Source organism: Aptenodytes patagonicus, chromosome 1 (assembly GCF_965638725.1).
Source record: "Aptenodytes patagonicus chromosome 1, bAptPat1.pri.cur, whole genome shotgun sequence".
In the NCBI taxonomy this organism is placed as follows: Eukaryota; Metazoa; Chordata; class Aves; order Sphenisciformes; family Spheniscidae; genus Aptenodytes; species Aptenodytes patagonicus.
Window position 1 is genome coordinate 218,954,938 of NC_134949.1, and position 25,229 is coordinate 218,980,166.

At 40.7% G+C, this 25,229-nt stretch overlaps 1 protein-coding gene across 1 annotated transcript in view; it reads right to left on the bottom strand.

Annotated features, from left to right (window-relative positions):
- LOC143161370 (uncharacterized) overlaps window positions 1-25,229 on the bottom strand; it is a 59,289-nt gene that overhangs the window by 3,060 nt on the left and 31,000 nt on the right. Inside the window, exon 4 of the mRNA XM_076340371.1 lies at window positions 3,159-3,263. Within this exon, the coding sequence (XP_076196486.1) occupies window positions 3,159-3,263 (105 nt within the window). The remainder of the gene's footprint in view (window positions 1-3,158; window positions 3,264-25,229) is intronic.

The window sequence follows — 25,229 nt, forward strand, 5'->3', positions numbered from 1 at the left end:
GTAGGATTGCAGCCTAATGGACTGCAGAGCCAGAAAAGCAAAAAAAAAGGGGAAATGGCACAAATAGACAGAGGAAATCAAAAAGATGAAATTTTACATCCATAATGTAATTGGAATGATTTCACCATCATCATCCCAGGATGATTTCACGATCCTGCATCACACCCTGGCAGTTATCCAGGTTGCCTTTTCCTCTTGTCACCTATGCTGTAATATTGATGCTTTCTTTCTCGCTCAGTTGTTTTCATGAATGAAGGGTCCCATTATTATATGGATGCAAGAGGCATGCTCTACTTGGAGACCAAATTATCTCATGCCATGGGCTGACTTCACATGTAGTATTTGCACTTTCAACATGCAATTTGGGATTGGAGCACTTACGAGAATGCTCTTGATGTGCACATAATGGAAGAGGCACTTCAATCAGGTGCCTTATACCATCTGGTATTTGGATGAGAGGAAATGGCCTCAAGTTGTGCCAGGGGAGGTTTAGATTGGACGTGAGGAAAAATTTCTTTACTGAAAGAGTGGTTAAACATTGGAACAGGCTGCCCAGGGAAGTGGTGGAGTCCCCATCCCTGGAGGTATTTAAAAGACGTGTAGGTGAGGCGCTTAGGGACATGGTTTAGTGGGCATGGTGGTGTTGGGTTGACGGTTGGACTCGATGATCTTAGAGGTCTCTTCCAACCTCAATGATTCTATGATTCTGTGATTCTATCTAAAGCAGATACCTCAAGCCTGGATTAACTGGAAGGTGTAGGGTGAAACACTCTGGGCCCCTTAGCACTTCATGTGGAAGGGACACACACATGGCTATTAAACCCTTTGCTGCATCTGCAGGTTATGGCTGTATGTTTAACCATCTATTGTTTCTCTTTAACAAACCAGCACCTGCTTTACAACTGTGTTTTTAAGCAGGCTAGGGAAACATGGCCAAATTTCTCAAACCTGAATGATTCATTCCTCTCTTAAACCCACACATAACACCTGAGACCTACATTTACCAGGCTTAGATCTGATCAAGATCCAGTGGTGAGGTGCTTTCATTCCTGAACCTCCAGATGATCTATTGCTCCCACCTTCTTGGCAGATGGTGTTAATTAAAGGTCTAATGTTATAAATACTTCACAATACTAATGATAACTCTGGTGTAACTCCTTTCATCTCCCTTTTTGTACTATGTCATGTCCTGGTGCTAAGGCTTCCTGTGACAGCTCAGTTTTTGAGGACAGAAACACAGCAGCGACATACCTTTGTCTGGTAATCACCATAAACATATTTGTTTAAGGAAACTTGTTGGGAATTTTATCCTAATTTAATTTAGTTTGCATGGTAATGGGTTTCAGCATTTGAACTTGAATGTTTCATTTCAAATCACACACTTCTGAATCCCCTGTCTACAGCTAAAGACACATCCTTTGGATAGCAGCCACCCTGTCCAGAAAAACAAAAGATGCAAGGTACGCAGTGTTGTCACAGTAAGGGACAGCATCAGGACAGAGACAATACAGTAATTACAATGTGCTGATTAATATGAACAGAAAACAGTGGATGGGATTAATATTAAGCAGACCAACACATGAACAAAATCTTCTTTTCTCACTGCTTTACTAATTGCTTCCTACTGTATTATCTGGTTCCAAATACCAAATTAAGACCTATATTTAAACTTTTCCCTAATGTACCCTACTTTATCTTCTTCTTTCCTACTCTTTTGCTCGTATTTCATTTTGCTGTCAGAATTGCATATAGAAAAATGCTGCAATGGTCAGAGAAATTCAGTGTGCAAGTGAACTAATGAAATTTTGCTGCTGCATGTGCTTTGTTGGGTTTTTTTACTATTTAAAGTGCTCTGCAGGAGCAGGGCCTATTCAAATGTTCTTCTGATCCTCAGTAATACACAGAGAAACACCCAAACAGAACAGACCTAGCTGTAAAACAAAATGGACACAGAGGTGATACCAGGTGTGTGATCCTCCCAGTAATTTGTCCAGCTACTGAAACCTCTGCTATGAATTAATTCCTACGCTGCAGCCCTGTTTGCTTCAGTTCAGTAGAGTAACCCTGGCTCCTGCAGCACTTGAATGGATTTTAAAAGCCTTGAAAATGGCATTTTTATGCTGTCAAATAGTAATGACTTTCCTTTGGCTAGTTCCCTTAATTAAAGGGAAGATGCAGAGCCAACAGCTGGAAATGAGGGGGCTATAGCTGTGGTAGAGATTGCAGTGACTTCCCAGGGCATGAGGGACGTGTGCACAGCACAAGGAGGTGGGGGACTGCTGAGTCCAAATTGAAATTCTTGTTCCACAATTACCATTCTGGAACGGAGATATTTCTATATGTAAGTTTTAAGTCCTGCTGTCATGCTTTTCCCCAGATTGCTAACAGTGCCTCTGACTTTCCTCTGTAGTGCTCTTAAGGTCACAGACTGAGTATGGCTGTGAAAGAAGCCATCTGAAAAAACACGGGGGCACTGCAAGGTGTGGTGGGTCCAGAGTTGGTTCAGGAATGGATGGATGGATGGATGGATGGATGGATGGATGGATGGGAAAGAGGTCACAGTCAGGCCAAAAGTGGACCATGAGTGATGTTAGAGAGAAAAGTAGGAGAGGGAAGGAGGTGGTGTCTGAGCTCCAGAGCAGATGGTTGAACTTGGGTTACTCATTCATTCATCACGGTTTGGAAACCTTGGGTGCTGCTACTGCGGAGCTCTCTTCTGGCTGGCACTCCCCAAGTTCCTCATAAGCTCATTATCAGGGTAGAGCACAGGCTTAATTACACTCTCCTGAATATGTATTTTTACACTGTGCTGTACTGTGCCAGGGAGATGTACACTTAAATAGCCCCTTTCACTTCTATAGATGTTTGACAGCTACTAATGCACTAAACCCAGTGCAGCGATGAGGAGGTTATTATTAGCTCTGTTGTGTAGAGAGTGGGAGATGAAATGCAAGAATCAAATTACTTTTCTCAAGTTGCAGAGAGCAAATGTGTCAGTGTTACGCCTGCATCTAGGAGCTCTGGCTGTGGATTAGGAGGGATTTGGATGTGGAGACACAGGTGAAAACCCTCCTGCATCTCTGTTCTTATACTAAAGGCCTTTCCAGGTTTGTACCAGAGGATTAGTAAGAAAGAGCAACTTTTGGGCTTTCAGTTACCTCTGGCTGCTGCTTGGGAGGCAACAGGGTGGTGGAGACTCTTTTCCGTGCTCTTTCCTGGTCCTTCCCCACCCATACAATGGCCATGGTCTTTCCAGAATTCCTCTAGATAGAAATAATCAGACAATGAGCTGTTATTCAAGAGAATTATTTTGAAAAATGGTCTGAAAAAGCAGAGGAAGAGCTGATAACCTTTCAGCAGATTAATTTTCTTACCCTTCTGGCAGGAGGCTTTTGGCTAAATGTTAGCTTGGTAATGAGTAGACCTTTGTGGAGAATGGGCATTCATGTGCTTCACACATTTCTAAATAAAACCTTTGAAATCCTAGTGATGGCCTAATGCTTACCTCCAAAAGAAAGCAGTTAACAAAGAGGACTCTTCAGTCATAGAGCAACCACTGCAGCACTAATGGGCTGAACAACAAACTTTTACTTTTACTTTTTTTCAGGGTATATCTGCAATTGTGGCTGGAGTTATGGGCACTGCCTGTGGCGAACACCTGTGCCTGCAGCTGCCCTATGGGTTAAGAAAAGGCTAAGGAAAAGCAGGGGTAGGGTATGAGTCTGACACCTTTTACCAGCTGCGTGCTCTTTAGAAATCATACTATGTGTAGATATCAAAGTTACTTGAGGAAAGAGTTGAATCTAGGATTTCCATTTCACAGGTGGTAGGCACAGGTATCTCTGTGCTCTGGAATGGAGGTGAATCACTGTTATACCTAAAGGGTGATCCTTCCCCAGCAGGACTGGTAGGATCCCAGTGCACTGCTTCCCCTCAAACTGCTAGCATTTAAAAAGAAATACAACATTTATGTTATAATGTGTGGAAAGACAAGTGCTGAAAGGAGTCAGTCTTGTCTGTGTAAGGCTGCGAGTTTTTGCTTAGAGCAAAGTTACAGGATTTATATCCATCGTAATGCAGTTACTAGGAAGATGAATTGGCATTTTTGGTGAGAACAGAATTGAACTGTAGGCTGGGGTTTAGCCCCATATAGAAGGCAGTGCCTCCAGCATCTATACTAATATCAGAGCAAAAATTCATTTTAGTTAGAATGCAAAGGAAGAAATTGGTTTCTTTAGTACAGTGAGAAGGCAACGACAGAAGTGCAATAGAATAGAAATATTTAGTAAATGAAACACAAAAAGAAATTTTGTGCTCTAATATCAGCTATTTACTGCTTTGGCTCAGTGATCATTTTATGCAAAAGGCAGTAATTTAATGTACTAATGCACCACAATGTCACAATGGGATTCCTATTTCTAGAGTCTATTGTTATGATGAATGACATCTATTTTAGCAAAGAAATGGTATTTTTGAATGAAGCTTGTTGTAGGTATTTTTATCTTGAATTTACTGACAGATTGAGACATAATGATATTTAAAAAGAAATCTATATACAATGCTTAGAGCCTTACTCCAAAACAAGGAAAAATGCTGTCTCTGAAGATGTCCTGGTTTCAGCAGGGATAGAGTTAATTTCCTTCCTAGTAGCTGGTACAGTGCTGTGTTTTGGATTTAGGGTGAGAACAATGTTGATAACACACCGATGTTTTAGTTGTTGCTAGGTAGTGTTTACACTAGTCAAGGACTTTTCAGCTTCCCATACTCTACCGACTGAGAAGGCTGGAGGTGCACAAGAAGCTGGGAGGGGGCACAGCCAGGACAGCTGACCGAGAACTGGCCAAAGGGATATTCCATACCATGTGACGTCATGCTCAGTATATAAAGCTGGGGGAAGAAGAAGGAAGGGGGGGACGTTTGGAGTGATGGCGTTTGTCTTCCCAAGTAACCGTTACGCGTGATGGAGCCCTGCTTTCCTGGAGATGACTGAACACCTGCCTGCCCATGGGAAGTAGTGAATGAATTCCTTGTTCTGCTTTGCTTGCGTGTGTGGCTTCTGCTTTACCTATTAAACTGCCTTTATCTCAACCCACGAGTTTTCTCACTTTTACCCTTCCGATTCTCTCCCCCATCCCACCGGGGGGGAGTGAGCGAGCGGCTGCGTGGTGCTTAGTTGCCGGCTGAGGTTAAACCACGACAGTCCTTTTTGGCGCCCAACGTGGGGCTCGAAGGGTTCGAGATAATGACAGGTTTGATTGGAATGTGCTAGATCGAATTTATACCTGTTATAGCTGTTTAGCTATTAATTGGCAGGCTCCTGTGCTTGCCATGGGGCTTGCTTGCCTTACTGTATATTAGAGTCCAATGCTCGTTAGTGGCTGTTTTTTGCTTTCACTGCTTGCTGTACCGCTGTACTGCTTATCATCGTATTCTGCTGTGCCTGGGAACATTTTGATAACAGCAATGGCGATGCGCCTGGGCTGGCAGATGGCCAGGGCATCCCTGCTGTTTCTGTGCTGCTGTACTGGACAGGCTGGAACTCCAGTGTGAACTCGAGTCGAAGGGACTGTGACCTGTGGATGAGTCCATGCGGGAGCAGGACACCCCAAAGCGTCTGTGGCCGTGGATAAGCCCATGCCAGAGCAGGTACATCTCGAAGCGTCTGTGGCCGCGGTTACGTTTGTGCTACAGCAGGTTTACTTCTGAAGGGACTGTGGCTGCGAGTAAGGCCACGCTGGAGCAGGTATATCTCTGAAGACATTGTGGCCCATGGAGAAGGCCGTGCTGGAACAGGTGCATCTCAAAGTGACTGTGGATAAGTCTATGCCGCAGCAGGCGTACCCCTGGAGAGACTGTGGCTCATAGATAAGGCTCCACTTGGAGCAGGTACTACCCTAAGGGACTGCAGTCTGTGGGTAAGTCCAAGCCAGAGCAGGGGCAAGGGGAGGAGTTTATTGCAATGTTAAACCCTATGGTTTAATCTGAAGGGACCAGGGGTGGAGATTGTAATGGAAACACCTTTAAATTGTTGTAACCCATGATTTGAGTTGCATGTTATAGGAATTACTATAGCAGAAACCCCTTGTTGCTAGCCAGGCTAGGAGCAAGGGGAGGAGTTCATTGCAATGTTAAACCCTATAACCTGGCCCAAAGGGACCAGGGGTGGAGATTGTAATGGAAATACCTTTAAATTGTTGTAACCCATGATTTGAGTTGCGTGTTATAGGAATTACTACAGCAGGAACCACCCGAACAAGTGGAGGACAAGCCTTACAAGAAGCAGTGCAAGTGCAGCAGTGACCTGACCTGAGCTGGCTTTGGTACCCAGTAACTCCATGCAACACACCACCTCTCCTGTCCTGAGTGACCACCATCACAGATGGAGCCCAAAGTCACGGACTAAATGAACTCAATGGATATTTCATGGACATTTCTGGACATTTTACAGACATTCCACAAGGGTGGTCCATAGACTAAGGGAATGATATCTGTGTGTTATATCAAAGGATGGAAAGCGGGGTGGTTGGTTAATGAGGTTGCACTGGAAAATATGGGACTTGAGCATGACGTAGATGGTATAGAATAAGGGGTGGATACTGTCCTGGTTTCAGCAGGGATAGAGTTAATTTCCTTCCTAGTAGCTGGTACAGTGCTGTGTTTTGGATTTAGGGTGAGAACAATGTTGATAACACACCGATGTTTTAGTTGTTGCTAGGTAGTGTTTACACTAGCCAAGGACTTTTCAGCTTCCCATGCTCTACCGACAATTGGATGTGGTATCTGAGGCAAGCTGATATAGATGCTTCAGCACTTGCACACCGTAAGGACCACCATCTGCATTCAACTGTAAATATAAATAAGTAGGAGTTTCTTCTGATCAGATAATTTTTTTACCTTTACAGTTATTACAAGAAGGAAGTGTCTAAGCCTGTTGGATGGTTGCAAGCTCTTTCTTCTGTAGTCTGGTCTATGTTTGAAGGTTTGCAGTTCTGTAGGAACCAAGAGTTGCTCCTGCCTTAGGAAGCCCATGGATGCCTTCTAGTGTCTTCTCGTGGAGGTAGCAGGAGGTTGGGTGGCAGAGTGAAAGGGCAGTCAAGGTGAAGGCTGCCAAGGCTTATCTTTCCTGCAAAAATCTCCTGCTACTGCCAAAAGGAAAGGAAAACTGCCAAAAGTTTGATTTCCGTTTCTTTCAGCTTGACGCAACAGCTACTGAAGCAAGGAGCCAAAGGCACAGTTTGATTGGAAAGGCAGACATTCAGGGCATCAGAGATGTAACACTGACAGACAGTGAGGTGCCAGAGACAGGGCCAGCTGCAAATAATATCAACTGGTGGGAAGCAGGGGAGCTTTTTCATCTGTGTTGGAGGGCAGAATCACTTTTACATTGATCAGGAATCAGATCTGGGTAATGCCTTGTGTAGGTAGGTGGGAAGCAAGAACTTCTGCATCTGTACATACTGGCTGCCTAAAATATGACAGGTACAAAAATTCACAAAAGGCAAATCTAATGAATTAAAAAGCAAAGCTCACTGGAAGGAGAAAAGAAAAAGACAACAGAAAGATCAACAGGATGGTTAAGCATACCTCCTAGCTAGCTGTCCCCTCCACCTTCATCAGTAACACTGTAGGCAGAGTTTGTGATTCTCAGGGTGAATCTTCACGCCTTCCTGATGGGCAGCAAGCACCCAGATAAAGCTGACCCAGGACTTTCCCATGCCTGTGCTAGCTGAAGTCCAGTGCTCATTGCTCTCATCCAACCTGTCACAGCAGGCTCTGCCACCATCCCTTTGTGGTCTCTGACTTTATTTGCTACTTTAGCTTGGGGTGAACAATCACCCAAAGCATACTCAGGCTTTGTTAGCTGACCCAGACATTTAAACATTGCCAAGTCGATAACATTTCCTCAGCCTTTTGGCATGGGAGCTTTTTTCCTTTTTTTTTCTTTCCTTTTTCTTCTCCTTCACCCTTTCCTTTTCCTTTTGCTTTTTCTCTAGAAAAACTCCCAAAGATGCTAAAACTTATAATACAAATTAAGCTTCCTTCAGGCCGGCCCATTGGTCCCTTTCATTCCACTTCCTTTTCCACTACAAGATGCCAGAAAAATATTTGCAGCCCTTTGGAGCTGTCTGGGAGGCAGGGGCACGCTTCTCTTTTAGGCCTCAGTTAAAGTAGACATCTCCCTTTTGTCCATCTCGAGCCCATAGGGAATTCAGGCTCGTCCATTACCAAGATCTGACCTTTTAAGGTGATGTCTACATTAGCAATTCCTGCAGCATAATAAGAGCATATCTGTAAAGCAAAATAGCCGATCTTGAGGATCTGATACCTGCACTGTACAAGCTCAGGGGAGTTTTATTTCATAACTGTAGTACATTCCCAGAAATTAGACACCCATTAGTGACTAGAGTGCATTAAAAGTGCATCCATTGTGTGTAACTTACTGGCTTAGTTTCATCTGAAAAAAAAATCTAGTTCACTCACTGAGAGAACACTTCACCATGTGAATCAAAGCATGGCATGTGGCGACAATCGGGAGATTCCCTTCAAAAGCACAATTTAAAACTAATGAATTTGCATCTAAACCGATATTCCAAGCTGGAGGGAAAACCAATATGAGTGTCCACTCAGCTCCTCTGCTGCTCTCATCAGAGAGCTGCCCTGCACAAGTATGGTGAAATCACCTCCCTACTATCTCTTGTTGCAAAGCCTTTGCTGATGGCATGACTAAGGAACAAGGGTTCCTCTTTAGCAGATGCATTTCCTTTTAAAAGAGGTATCAACTCCCTTCTACCTCCTTTTTCTTTCAGTTGGTGACCCCTGGAGACTTATATAGAAGCCCCACGAGGCTTGTATGTAGGAAGGTAATGTAAATGAAATCTTCCCGTAGGGATATTTTCCTCATTTCACAGACAGCTGGTGACAGAGAGCCCCAGCCTTTATGAAACTTTTGCCTGCTCCTTGTTCACCAGATCGTGGTGGTAACAAACACCCTTGCCATGAGCAGAGATCCCACGTTTTCATTGACTCAGGCAACAACTCTGAGTAAGGATGTGCTGGGAGCGGTTCCCTGTTTTCCTCTCCTTTTTAATCTATTTTTGTATTTCACGTCACCATCCTTCCCATTGTTAAACTTAACATTTTGTTGCACGCAAGAAGGGAAGACAATTAGGGGTGAAGAATTAGTCCAGCTAATATAAAGCAAGTTACCAGTCCAGTTAAAAAGATACCTTTATGTCATTCAATTAAAATAAAAGGAGGAATTAATAATGCAGCTAAAATAGTAATGTGTGGGCCATTCCATCCTAGAGCTGCCCCTCTTACCCAGGCTTTTTGCACCTCCCTGGTAAACCCTGGATTTCTGGGCATGCAGACCCGTTTTCTTTAGGTGAGAGTTGCCTCAGTGTCCCAAGTTCCCATCACAAGCAGGCTGATGTTGGTGATGCTGGTTTCTTCTTCTTCTGATCCTCCTCTCTTTTAGGGTTCACATGAAGTTATTTTTACATTGCTGTTTGTTGGTACACTTCTTTCCCATTATTCCAAAATATAATATTATGCTTACTCATGGTCAATTTTGCTTACTCATGGTCATTTGCTGGAGTTTTCTGTATGTGGTAAGGCCAAGTTTTACCATATATACCATGGCAAACCATGATCATACAATTCAGTTAAACGAAATGAAACAGTTCTCCATTGAGACTGAGGGTTAAGGGTAGTGCATAAGGCCTCTGGTTAAGCTGTAGCCAACTGAACATTTTTAATGTCAGACTTTAGATGCCCAACTACTTTGCCGAAGCAGCAAGCAAAACAGGTTAAGGCAAGTGTTTAGGCTAGGATAAATCCTTGCAGTCTGTGGCCTGTTACTATTAATGACAAGCCCATGTGTCCTGGGCTACTGTGCTTCACTACAGTGTACGTGACTTCGATGTGTTGAAGCAGAAATTGAACTTTATGCAATTCAGGCAAATACTAAATACACACTAGTAGAAGAACTTCCAGACTTGCAAGATCAGGAAGTAAAAACTAACAACTGGAAGCTGTTTTATCTGTCTTTGATTTACAGCTTTCAGATGGTTTCTAATAGGTCTATAATAACCCCTGGTGCTTTGCTTTTGCTTTCACACACGCATGCACACATAGAACCCTTCATTCTCTGATGTCTGAGACTACTGGGATTCATTAGCGAGAGTATTCATCTTGTTAAGGATGCACTAATAACATCAACTGTAAGTATTAATCTGTTGTTGTCAAGTGATAATTGCAGAAGATGGTGATTGCATCAACCTTCACCAAGTTCAGCAGATGGAAAAGTCCTTGCACCCTTGCTTTAGGCACTCGCAGCTGCAGAGTATTTTTGTGCTTTCAATCAGGTTAAAAACCTGTGACACATTTCAGATTACAAAGAACCATAAAACTTGTCTTTTTCTTGTTTCTTAACTGCTGATAAAAGTCATTTTTAGAAACTGGTCACATCTAACACAGGTCTGGTGGCTGGAGTATTCCTAGATCTCAAATGAGAGAGGAGAAAACTCTGGGAGAGGGTAAAGAAGGCCTCCTGAATAAGTGACATTTGCTTCAGGTATGATAAACAGCATCAGGCCCAATGGGGAGGCATATTTGTCCTTTGAACAGGCATTTTAGGTCCAACTCCTCACAGAAAGTAGATGTCTGCATCCAAACTAGCCATCTACTCTGCAGTCCACAGTAAGAAAGACACTCGCAGACCAAGGTTCATCTCGTCCTGATGAAAAACATCTAGAGCAGTGTATTGGGCCTGGCTGGGCTGGAATTAACTTACCCCATAGCAGCCCTCATAGTGCTGTGCTTTGTATTTGTAGCTAGAACAGTGTTGATACCACACCAATGTTTTGGCTACTGCTGAGCAGTGCTTGCACAGCATCGAGGTTGTCTATCTAGCTGACCCTCAAAGGCCAGTAGTCTGGGGGTGGACAAGAGGTTGGGAGGGGATATAGCCAAGACAGCGGACCCAAACTGACCAAAGGGATATTCCATACCATATGTTATCATGCTTAGCAATAAAAGCTAGGAGAAAGGGCTGGGGGGGAGGTATTCATTATTAAGGCATTTGTCTTCCGAAGCAACCGCTACGCGTATCAAGGCCCTACTTCCCAGGAAGTGGCTGTACATCACCTGCTGATGGGAAGTAGAGAATAAATTTTTTTTTTTTTTGCTATTCTTTGCTTCTGCGCCATGGCCTTTGCTTTTCTTTATTAAACCACCTTTATCTTCACCCATGAGTTTTTCATCTTATTTACTCCCCCTGTCCCTCTGAGGAGAGGGAGTGAGAGAGCGGTTTGGCGGGCACCTGGTGGCCAGCGAAGGTCAACCTTCCACAAACCGTCAAATGAATTGTGCCCTAGAAGTGCCCACTTCTTCTAGGGAAGGAGGAGCCTAGGATGGCCCATTCAGATATGGGTATCTACAGTAAGGTGAGATGAATCCCACCCTGTACATCCATTCCAACTTCCTGATTAAGAACTGAGCCACTTCACCTCTGTTATCAACTCCTCTTAAGTTATGATGTGAACCACCCTTCTACAGGCACGGTAGCAGTCCTACTTAGGTCAGCAGGACTGTTCACCTGCTCACAACCAGATCAGCTTAACAGCAATGTTGGATCTTGTTAGTGGATCCATTGCTGTGGATGACTAGCACTATATGCCTTAGTTTCCTTGTGTGGAATAAATGTTGATTCATACTTACTAGCCAGTGAAGTCAACTGATGAAAAATATTACTCTGATTCTTCCCAGCAATAATTACCTCTGTTTGTCCAAGGCAGAGGATCCCATTTCTTCCAGAAATGTTACGGTAAAGCTTTATTCTCAGACATTTTTTTTCTAAAAGCCAAGTAACCTTCTCAGTTAGAGCTTAGGAGGGAAAACATTTTTTTTTAATAATTCCAATCTGACTGTTATTCCAATTTCTACCTGACATTATTTCTCAACAGACGAAGCCAGTCTGTCACAATGGTCTTACAAAGAAACAGGCAATAACCAATTTCTGTCACTCAAATAAAAACTTTCTTTTAGCTAAACTTCAGAAAAATGAAATACCAAGAAGTAGAGGCTTATATGTCAGCAAACAGGAATCCTATTTATTGACAATTTCCAGGGGCTCTTTGAGCAAAAGAGCAGTACAAGGACTGGTCTCTGGGAAATGCTTCTGGTAATGCTCAAGCCTGAATAGCATTAAAGGAGAGCATTTTGCAATTTCTCTTATGCAGCCAACTGTGAAGTTTTCATTTGTAGGTTAGTTTTTTCATCAATTCCTTAATTAAAAGTAATCAGAAGACTGCTAAACATTTTGTTGTCTCATATTAGAAACCCATATGCAAATTTAGCATAGAATAGCAATTTTATTCCTTCAGTGAGCAGTAGTTGCCTTGCAATTTCAGGCTTGGAAGTTTTAGAGTCATTGTAGGATTCTACAGCGATACCAAGCAACCTCCTTATAGGAGCTAAATGCTTTAGACACAACAGGACAAATTCTGGTACGAAGATGTTTACAGTGCTGAATTTTTATGAAAACAAAAATGATCTGAAGCTACACACAAGGTATGTCAACCTGCAGAGTTAGCTAAGACTTTAAGTTGTATCTAACTTCTGATCCCCCTTTCATCCACATGCTATGCCATCTCACTGGAGTCTGGTGATGCTTTAAACCAGGTTTAATGCCAGGTGGCATATAGAAAGGATATAGGATAACAGTCCCACTGTTTATTTCAGCTGGCATGTGCCTGATTTACAGTGGAGATAAAGACAAAGTCCCTCCAGTGGCATCTGATACTTACTCCACCTTCCCAGAAGAACAGACAAGAAAATATTCATAAAAGTACCCAAGTTTCAGCACCCAAGAGATCCTTTGGGTATGCCCTGAGAAGTTCTACCAACATGGGGGAGTGAACTTAGCAACATGAAGATACACCAAATCATACATAGATAGTGGCTAGGTTTAACATAGTGTCTCACTCTAGACATGCTAACTCTGCTGCCAAGACGTAGTTTAGAAAAACACTATATAGGTATTCCCTATATTTGGGGATGTATCACTGGATTGTACCCAGGTATAAACTCAGGAATTTGAAGAGACAATCACAGCAAAGCCCTCTTGCAGGAATGTAGCATGATCACCCACGGCCCTTTATTTTGTTACAGACGTAAGATTTGGTGCTGGAAAAATAGGGGTGTAGGCAAACCTCTCTGCCTACTGCACCTCACTAAGGACCATGTCCTCATAAATCAGTGGAGAATTGTCCTATTCATCTTTGCCCGGTGCCAAAGCCCACGAACATATTTTACCAAGAACCTTCTGAACCTGCAAGCTCTTCTTGTTTGCACAGTCCAGCTTGTGCTGGACCCTGAACAGAGCACTTTTTGATGAACTGGTTTTGCTTGCAACAGGTCTACTGTTAGAGCTGGCACAGATGGCCAGTGATATCCTGGTTAACATATTGAGACCCACTTGCTATTTAGAAGTCTAGTTTCACATCAGAGCAAAGATTCATCAAAAAAAAATTTCTAAATTAATTAATTTAAAGCTTTTATTTTTAATGGGGAAATGGAACGAATATAGGTTTCAAGAGATTTCAGGCTGTGGAAAACAGTCATCTCTCTAGTGAAAAAGAGAGAGCAAGTTTTCCAATTTCCCTACCTCTCTCACAAGCTGTATCTCCTGCTGCCTGCACAAGGGAGGAGAGGTTGGTAAGTTTATCCTGCCTGAAACTCTCACATATCGTTCTGAGCATCTCTTGTGCAAATAGCTCTCCTCTGACAGAAAGGTTCTTCTAGCACTTCACAGTTCAGCTGGCTGGAGAACTTCTCACTTCCACCCTAGATAACTCTTAAGTGCATGGTCTCCCGTCCAACCTGGCCTTTTACCTTATCAACTCTCCTCAAGCACTGATGTTTCCAAGATGAAGCATTCTGACTTACAGACATAGAATCATAGAATCATAGAATCATTAAGGTTGGAAAAGACCTCTAAGATCATTGAGTCCAGCCATCAACCCAACACCACCATGTCCACTAAACCATGTCCCTAAGCGCCTCATCTACACGTCTTTTAAATACTTCCAAGGATGGTGACTCAACCACTTCCCTGGGCAGCCTGTTCCAATGTTTAACCACTCTTTCAGTAAAGTCTGACTTGCCTCAGACTGTCCTCAAATTGATAATGATTGAAATATTCCCAGCTTGTGGGACAATATATGTCTCTAGCATCCCACCACCGTGGCAAAATGACAAAAGCAGCAGTAGAGAGGTGAATTTATGCTTGCTACGTCTGTAACCTCTGTCAGTCCCAATACTAGCCGGATTATGCCTGTACCAGCTTGCAGTAGATAATTAGCATGATCTCATCCAAGCATGCAGAATGTGTTTATCCACTTAAACAGTTTGCTTCCTTCAAGAAATATTTAACCCACAGAAATTGCAGACATTGAATATTTCCAGAACTAAACTCTTTCTTGCATTCATGAATCATCAGAGGTCTACTTCTATGGTATTACATATTCTGTTCAAGAGCAACACATTATGTGAGTTTGTACCCCATTTTTGTGCCATAATTGATATTTACAATTAGGTGTGATACAAATTAAAATTAAATCAAAATATGTTAATATTTGCAATTCAGAAAAACATATGCTAATAAATTTATGAGATAAAGATAGAGGAATTTGTCTTCTCAAACATATAAAAAAGTTCTTTTTTATGTAAAACGATCTTTCAGAGGCTGTGATTGAAGAAGACATCTGTTACTCAGGCAAATAAGCACATATCTAAGTTAAGCCACTGGCATCAACTGATTTACATATATTCCCTAGTAGGTATGGGATGTAAGAGAGTGCTTATCTGCTCCATGATTGAGGGCCTGTATTTCCATAAGTGCTTAGAAGGAGCTTTACCTAAGAAGATGAGTGCCAATCACAGATACCACCAAGAATATTCACTCTGTGAGCAAAGCTGCCTGAACAACATACAGCTGTAGACCCAAAGTAGAAAAAAATTCATTTTAAGTTGTCTAAATGATGACAGGTTTTTAATCTGAGCTATAGAACTAAAATGTGTGGCCAAAAAATCCAAATCTAAATGTAAAGAGCTCTCTAGTACCTTCTGGCATGGAAATTACCTACCTGCTATTTCTAGGACTATTTCTTAGAACAGTATCGTGGGTTTGGCCATAGGAATACAATTTCTGACTTTAAAATAATGCTTCACAAATAATTTTGGTTACTTCTGAAGGGAGGAGGAAGCAAAGCAGATTTTCTAAGAAATCTTAAACAACAGAGAAAGAATAAATAAAAGCTGCTCAGAGGGGTTGCGGAGTTTCCATACTTGGAGTTACTCAAAATCTACCCAGATATGGCCCTGAGCAACCTGCTCTAGAGGACCCTGCTTTAGGCAGAGGTGGTGGACTGACAGTCTCCAGAGGTCTCTTCCAACTTCAGCTAATCTATGATTCTATTCTCCTATTATATTCAAGCCTATTGTTTATCCTGAACTGATCTGATTTGATTTTTCAAATGATGGAACAAAGAACTGAAGAACTTTTTCTTGAAACTCAGACTTAAGCACAGCTGAAGGAAACTCAGAACCTCAGTTATGAATAATTATAAAGTGCCAGTTACAGATGATTTCAAAATCTAGACTACAGATCATTTAAAGCTTTCTAGCAGATTTTTTCAGTATATCTGTTTCTTTTTTCTTTTTTTTTTTTATTGCAAGAGGAAAAACTTTCATTTTTTATATTTACAAAATATTTGAATGTTTTTCTTTGCCTCTAATTTTTATCTGCACTTTATTGTCCTTTGGTAGGATTTGTTTATTGTGAGGTTTCAGCTATTAAATCCAAAAGGTTATAAAATTGCCTTAGGATGAAATCTTCATATCCATTTTTTACATGACAGATATTAGAAAGCATAGAGGAAAAAAAGCCCAACATCATAAGAAATGGTCTGTGCAGTTTCTTTTAAGTTTTGATACTATTTAAGAGAAGTCTTTTTATAACCAACAGTTAGATAACCTGCTGTTATTGATCCCACAAATATCCTGTTTACTATTAGTGGATTCGATACAAATGCAGCATAGTTTAAGAACTGTAGGAACAATGATTTGCACTCTTACAAGGTTTATCATAAAAAATGTGTCATATTGCTTCTCTTTCCTGGGGTGATAGTTGAAAATTTTCTAAGTAGGTTATGGGAAATTATACTGCATGATGGTTAGGGAGATGCTTTCTATCCAAGCATTCTTGTGAATATGCTAACTGAGCTTCTGGAAAATTTCTACAACATTCTTTCAAGGAAACACAATCACTGGCACAGACAGTCTTTGGAAAACAAAGGAACATAAATTCACTGATTCAAGGTTGGAGATTTAATGTGGATTACAGGTATGCAGGCTGGAGGGTGCTGAAGAAATGAGGATATTATGGAACTGCAAGAAAGAATATTTTCTATAATAGCAGATGAAGGAAACAGGTGACAGAACTGAGAAATATGGCATGATGAAAAATAAATTCTTTAAAAAACAGCAGGTTTTTGGCTTCTGAAATAATTTTGAAATATGGATCAGATTCAGAAAGATTCAGACAAAAAAAGGGGAGAAATAGTTTTTTAAAGAGTTAATCTATTTCTTACCAACATTGTTTTAAATGCAACATTATCTTTACATTTTTAAAGCAATGTTTTCATTCTAATGTGGCCTTTTATTTCAAAAGAAAATGAACTGGAAATGAATTGAAACACTTCATTTTTTATTTAAAAGACTTATTCATTCAACTTTTTTTTTTCTGTTAAAAACAGTTTACAATGAGACAAGCATTTTCCCTTAGTTTTTTGGCTTAGCAGGCAAACCAAAAATGCCATTATTTACAAATATCTGTTGAGCATACTTTGATCCCCTAATCATTTCCCATAGAAATGCTGAAGCGTCTTTCTTTTTTATAATTCAGACTCAAAATAGTGTAATCAACTGGCTTCAACAGTACGGCACAAAACAAAAATTTCATTCATGTCCCTTGGTGGTATTCTGTGGCTTGTGTTACAACTACTGTCATAGTAAACAAGAAGAACAGCCCTTCTGGGTTTAAAATAAATGTTTATTATTTGCACAGTGCATTATAAAAGTCAAGCAAATTTTCCAGTATTTCCTGAGATAACACCAGTAAAAATACCTGCCCAAAGATCAGTGAAATGATTGAAGAAAGATCGGAGGACACCTTTAGCTTCATAACCATATAGACAAGAATCTTGTAAATAAATCAAATATTATTGATCAATTATTATTTATTAATTAGTGATGACTCAGACATGCTCTCAACCACTTCCAAAAACAGTTTTCAAGACTCATTAGATGAAAAACATTAAGTCCTTGGGGTCAAGTGCTTTCCAAAAGTAAACGGACTCTCTGAATGTATTTATGTCACAGGAGACAAAATTTATGTGTTTGATGGTATAGGCACAGAGTACATCCACATATAATAAGATTTACCAAAGTCTAGCCGTGCTGCAGCAGTAAGGTGTTGTAACTGAAAATCCATCTTAGGCTGTATATTAATTTGTTCTGAACTACATCGACATTCTGCAGCATTTCAGTTGTTAACAGGGATCTCATGTATTAGGTAAAGAGTAAGATTACTTTCCTGAGGTCTAACTAGATGACATGGTAGATCATGAAATCTCTAGGGAAATTGCAAAAAAGCTATAGTTTGACCACTTTATTTCTCCAAATAAAAGACTAAAAAGGAAACTAATCTCCAGCTCAACAATATTTCCAGCTGCAGTAGGTCCAAACTCATTATTTGTTTCACTTATAGAATAGACTTTCCTAAAATGTCTTTTTTTACTGGATACAATGACACAATCTACTGTTTTATTAAAAGTAAGCAGACCGAGAAAAAAAATTTTCACTTTTAAATGTTGTGAACCCCACAGAATTTAAAACAGGGCTGAATTTGACTTACTGTTTTCTCTTGCTCTGCAAAGAAAATAAATAGCTGCCAACTGGATTCCACCTGGATATCTGTTTGTCTATGCCTCTTCAATACCAAGGTAAAATGTGTTTTTATTTGATATAGGCTAGCACAACAAATACTATTACATAAAGTAGTATAGAAGGAAAATTAGTTCATAGTGTTCATAGATATTAAGATAATGAAGGAATGTCCAGACTATGCTCTGAGGAGATTTAACACAAGGAAACATATTACAATGACAATGAAAATGGCCTTACAATGAAATTATCTTGTAATGGAAGAAGAAACACCCTTTTTTGTCCTGGAGTGAGACAATATCACCCCTGGATCATCAGGCAACAGGCTTTAAGTATATGAAAAATACATATGGCTCATCAAGAAAAAATACATCAAGTGAATCTAGCCTGGAATAGAATACCTTGTGGACAACAGAGCAGGAGTAATAAGGCTTTTCATGCTATCTTCTACAACATTCTCAAAAGCAAGCTAAGGCAAAATGACCTAGGTGAAATTCTTGTCAGACAGAAAGCTGATTGTGAACCAAAGTCAGAGAGTAATTACCAGGAAGTTACACCAGTAGTTAAACTTGAAAGATTTATCAAGTGCAGTTCCTCCAGGAGTCTGTCCAGGACCCAGTACTAACCATATTTCTGTCCTATCATCCTTGTTGTTAATATGTATAGAAATTGAATTTTCAGCTGATAAAAATGGAAGGAACCGAGACTGAAAGTCAATGTGACCTTGATAAACTGAAAAAGTTGCCTAACAACTTAGAACAAAATTCAGAAAAAATATTGCACTTTAACAGGAATGATTAGCTTTACAAGCACCAAATGGGGAAAAACTGCTTAGAAAACAGTTCTTCCAGAATGCAGGAATCTAAAAGAACCACAAGTCACACAAAAGTCAACAATATAGCCTGCAGGGCACATGAAGTAATCTTTCTGCTCTCTGTAGCTTATTTAAGTTCCCAGCAGGAGTTGTGTGTGCAGTTTTAGGCACCACAATGAACCACTCAAAGTCCAGAAGAAAGCAACAAATGTAATGACCAGAGGACTGTAAAACACAGCTCAAGAGGAAAGAGGTGAAGAGACTGAGGTTTTTGATCCAAATAAGAAAAAGCAGAAGAATCCCACAATAGTAGTTTTAAAATATACGAATGGTATCTGCAAAGAGGAAGGAAAAAAATTGTTCAAGTCCACTGAGACTGGCAAAATTGTCAAGATCTAAAACCTGCAGAAAGGAAAATTTTATTCAGACAATAGAAAAAGTTTTCTAACAGGTCAGACAGTAAAACATTGGAAAAAGATGGCTTAAGAAACATGTAGAATTGAAGGTTTCTGAAAGACAGGTTAGACAAACTTCAGTCAAAATTATCTACATAATAATTTTTGGGTTGAAGGATAAATAAAAGACACTTTTACGGTGCTTTCCTGCCATATTTTCTATGATTCTGGGAAACGGAACTCCTGTTCCCCTATCTGTCATTTGCCTCCACCAAGGGCAAACACTTCACTCATGGAAAACAGTGCACTGTAGGTTCTACCACAGTATTTGTAGTGTGGGCTATAGCTGTGCTATAGTCTGAGAAAATTGAGACAATAAAGCTGGTTTTCATACAGCTCCTGTAATTTGTACATCATGGAGCCCTTGACAAAGGAAACATCATTGTTTTCATAAGTGAGTTATGAAAATGATGAAACTTGCCCAAAGTCAATCACAGAGACAGTGACAGAAAGAGGAAAGGACATCATGTCTCTCAAGTTCTTATCTCATCCTCTGTGTAATGTAATAGGTAGACTGGTTCATTCACTGACTCATTCATTTGATTCATGCTGTATATCTTTGAATTCTATAACTGGCCATTTTTTAAACATCATCTCATCTTTACACCATATCATAAACATGCAAAGAAGACCTTGAGCAACCTAACGTTACCTGGAATTTGGCCTTGCTTTTAGTGGGGGAAGGTGGACCAGAGGACCAAGAGTGCTCATCTGGCAACTTAAATTATTCAGTACCTCTGTGGCTCTCCAATGAGAGAAGACAACTCCTACATACAGACTTTTATATAATAATATCTTGAATGTACCTCGTGGAGCTGCTTGAAGGTAGTTTAGAGTGAAGTGGAGGTACTGTGACCTGCAACGGCGGTCACATACACATCTCTATCAGTAGAGCGGGAGAAGATGTGTCAGAAAAAGAGGGATGAACTCCAGCACAAACACACCCTCATCTTCCCTTCTGGAGCCAGGACTGGCCGGATCATCCTGCCTGCAGAGAGGAAAGACCACACCATGCCTATCTGTAAAGAGGAACCATCTAGACCAGAGGTGCTTGTTTGTAGAATATACTAGTGTTGGTTATCAAACTCTCTTTCTGTCTCACTTTGTCTCACATTTGATACTGTAATTCTACATGTAACATCTCATCACTACACCAAACACAATGTTCTGGCTGGACCTGGTCAGCTAAGGTTGCATAAAGACTGCTGCAGAGCCAGGACCTGAACCCCAGTCTCCAGTGACAAACTGTTAACACTGAACCAAATTTGCCTAAATAAATTTCCTTTCCCCTTGAATCCTTCTTCTCTCTCTGCCCTCTTTCAATACTTCATTTTGTTTTCCTCATTTCATCTGGGCTATGCACATACAGAGACGACTTATTCAAGTACAAAAATGTGCATCTAGTGAGACATTTTCTCTTGGCATAATGACAATTAAGCTAGAAAAAAAAAAAGATGGAAGCAAAAATAACAACAAGAACACAAGAATAAATTCATCATCTTTTACTTCCCCTTAAAAACTGTCCCTAACTACTTTGTGTGTTTCTGAAGTGTTCCTCATATTCCATTTGACTTGAAAATGTGTCGTGCAGAAGACATTTTCATTAAGAAAGATGCTCTCTTGGCATTGGGTATGCTTCAAACAAATAAAACTTCTGTGAATTACAAAGGGGGTAAAAATATAATTTATTCTTGCTTTAACTTCTCAGTATTGACAAACAACCATTATTTACAATAAGTAAAATGTAAATTGTGTACATTGGTACACACCTTCTATTGCCTATACAAGCACACAAAATCTCTTCTCTCAGACCACGCCTGCTTAAAATCCTCCCTGTCAATATTTTAGCTGTGGTCAATTAAACATTGCTCTGTCATAGGAGGCATTCCATTACTCACAGATGCTCAGCTAACTGCAACAGAAAAGCAGACTGTCACAGACTTGTGGGTGTTTGACAACCTGCTCTGCACAGCTGCGCACTGAGAATGCAGGACTGAGCACAGTCCAGTTCAGCTCCTGTGATGTATAATTACTTTTATACTGTTATCATAAAGATGTCAGCCTCTTTGTAATGAAATCTGTACCTCATTAAATAGTCACTGCTTTACTATTTACAAAAGCAGTGAATTTAATTTCTCATTATACTATTCTCTGAAAGTATTTTGATGATTTGACATATTTTAATTAGCTCCAAAATAGCATTCTTCGTGTATCAACTCTGCCAGAAAGAAGTTCTCACACTTAGAACAACGGCAACTGCCTGGCATTACAAGGGATCAGTGTTTATCTGTCCTGTATACTCTCAGCATGTCAAAGATGTCCATTTTATTCTCTTACAGGCTGCCAAAAATGAACTGTACTAAATCATTCAGGAAAAGCATACTTAGTTTTTTCTTCATCTGTGGATAGTTGTTCCCACCAGGTTTCACCAAAACTTCAAAGCCCTGTTTCTTCCATTTCTAAAATACATCTGGAAGGTCACTGATGCCTTTAGACTGAGTCCATCCACCTATGGCAAAGGCAAAGCAAAACTGCAGCTTCAAAACCACCTGACTGCAACATCAGCTCTCTGTTGTCACCCCGAATCAATGCCTGAAAATGGTCAAGAAAAGTCGGGGCTGAGACCAGCAAGGAAGCTAATGGTGTGAGCATGTACAGGGCATTGAGCTGGGCTTGTAAACACAGCTGAGCATGTCATGCACACATAAGCACAGCTTGGGTAACATGCAAGCACAACTGGAACATAATGTTTAGGTCAGACATGGATACAGCAACCATCCCCTGATGTCTCCATCTCTCCCTCTTAAAAGAGGTTTTTGTGGTATGTTACTGCCTGCTGATTATCTTGGTCACAGACACTAAGGTTGATTTGGAGTGACAGCATATCCAAGGAGCTGAAAGCAGTATCCCACTAACACTCCCTCTCCATTTATCCCTATCCATGCCCCTGCATGCAAATGTTTTGCTTTCCCCGACTTTCCAGCCTACCGGTTTATAGGAATGCTTTGAGCTTTCCTACAGTAAGAAACCACTGCAGGCTTCCCAGCCTGGGCGCTGCTGCATGCTACGTGAGATGCTCTGGAGTGATATTAGAAACTGCTCTCGGGCAGCTGAGTGCCTCCTCCTATGCATGGGGGCAGAGCTGGGAGGACTGCTTTTGCCACTGGCCCTGTGCATTGTGGTCACTAAAGATACTACATCAGGGTGCTTAAATGCAGGTTACTGTAATTGGAAAAGAGTGACTTTCATTCAGGCACAGGACTTTTTCTCAAATACTAAGCCTCTTCCATTGGTAAATGTCCCCACTTCTGTTACTAATAATAGGAAGAGATATTAAAACAGGATCTCTAAAATAAAACCCATAAGGTAGTAATTACACATCTGAGAAATGGTGTTTCTCTATCATGTAGCAGTGCACAAGGCAAAGGGAACTCAGTGCTGACCAGCCTGATACAGCAACATGATTCAGGGTGAAACAAGCGGATTCCACCCAAAAATGCACATGTAGTGCTGCATCCTGCAGCCAAGAGATGCCCGCAGCACCCATTCACAAGGGTTCCCAACACTAAAGGCCACTGAGAAGCTGCCTGTTACTGGCAGAGTAACCCAGCTTGTGGCTGTCTTGAACTTGTTGCTACTTCAAGAGCTAAAGCCCTGTGACAAGGATGCCATGTCTCCATCAAGACCATGAATACCATGTTCACAAGTAACTAGCACAGAACCAAAGGAACAGGAAGAAATTTCCAGCAAGCACCTTGACCATCCCTCTCCCCTTGCCCTCACCAGTAAAACATACACCCAAAAAAATCCAAACAAGTCAAATCCTGTTTTTATGCTATCCAGCTGTCCCAGTTTGTGACAGAAGAAAAATTGTGAAGCTTGAGGATCAAATTCCAGAGCATTCAGACACGGAGTTTTTGCATTGTTTTCAATGCAAGGAGGAGCAGCATCTATGGTGTAGTCTTAACCACTCATCAAGATATATTAGACAGGATCATCCCCTCCTCCTCCTCCACCAACTGTTCTAACTGTTTCTAAATAATATACATGGACTGCTCTGACTCTAAAGTAGACTGAGCAACCTGATTTAGTTGAGGATGTCCCTGCTCATTGCAGGAAGGTTGGACTAGATGACCTTTAGAGGTCCCTTCCAACCCAAACTATTCCATGATTCTATGATTCTATGATTCTAAGATAGGGCACAATCTAGCACTTGGCAGACTGACTTGCTGACATTGCAATGAGTTTGCCTGACTCTTGGGCCCTAGTTGCAAACAGTGAAAAACAGTAGTTTAATTTAGTGGAACATGGTTTTGCAGTTTCTTTTTTTATTACCATGGAATCCTGACTCAATAAAATTAAGCCAAGGTTTTCCATCCTTTTAGGCCCTGGAAATTACATTTAAGCATTTAAATAAGTGCTCTGGTACACCCACAAATTTCACTCTAGTCAAGCTACAGATGCTCAAAACATATGGACCACTGGATACTTTTATTTGGATACTTCCACCCTTCACCCTGCAGCCATTTCTGTACATGCCTAACAGGATTTGAATTAAGTTAGAAGAGCTGAATTAAGCACCTAGGTAAATACAAGCCAGCCTGTGTTAGCACTTAGGAGACCAGTTTTGGTCTGAGTAGTTGGATTTAGATTTCACAGTCTTCACAGAGAATGTCAAAATGCTGATTTAAACCAATAGTGTCCCTTCCCACTGCTCCTCTCCCCACTGCAGAGTGTGATCCAGGCCTCACCCACCTTCTCCCACTAAATGTTTCAAGTTTCTTTTGCCTAAGATCCCTTCTACTGTTGTAGAAAATACTGTTCATTAGCGTAACAGGTTTTGTAAATAAGGCCATAAGAAAAAAAATCCATTTCCTAAATGTCAGTCATAGGGATCCAGATTACAGCTAGTGTAATTTGAACCTCTTCATCCCTATCAAATAGGAATAACTGCCAGACAGCTTTGCTAGCTCCTCCTGCCAGCCAGACAATGCCAGAACATCAAGGGCATAAAAGCCAACATCAACAAAATGCACATCAGTGCATTTCATAGATTTAAGGAACAAACGAAGTGCTGCTAGAAAAACAGGATTACAATCAATGTTGCCAGCTTCTCAAAATTTTGTTGCACATCTCAGGAATAATCTGATTTACAAAATTTCCCACATTCTTGATTTCCCAAGAACCTTAACTTTCATTGTCTCCTACTCCTATTTTTTTTTGAGAAAATATTGCTCTTTAGAATTAAAAATGGTATATAAATCACTCAAATATTGTTAATTTCTCAAAACATTTCTCTTAGTCCCAAAATTTTGGAGGTCCTATGCACAATTCTGTGAATACAAAGACTTGGCAATACTATAAACAGCCTTCAAATCTGAAAAGCAAATTAAAAATAAAACAGAACTGCAACTATGGACACTGTTGGTTGATTTTGGAGCTGTTGTGTGAAGCAATCCATTGAGGGCAATAAAAATAAAAGTTAAGATTTAGGTTCAATCCTGCTTTCATTCACACTGAGCTAAATTTGGGTGTAACTCCAGAGAAGTCAGCAGAGTTCTTGGAGCTTTATTTCATTACAAGTGGAGACAGGAGCTGATTCAGTCTCCAGTCTACTGAGGAGGAAAGACCACCAAATTTAAGAATGCTGAGAAACAGGAAAACAAAGTCAATGCCCCAGCAGTCTGACCTACCAAAGCAAGAACCACACAGTTAAACCAAGGTTTACTTGCTGCCATGAGAAATCCTTGGAGCTGATGACTGCAATGAGACATTTCATCCAGTCTTGCTAATTAAACTTGGAGCTCATATCCCAGTTTCTGACAGAAGTTGTATCTGGCATCCACACATGTTTTTTGAGTTTACCATCAAGAAGATGGCCCAAAAACTGGAGCATTACCCTGAATTTCAGGAGACACAGATTCAGGTCCTAAAAACACACAGGGTTCAGA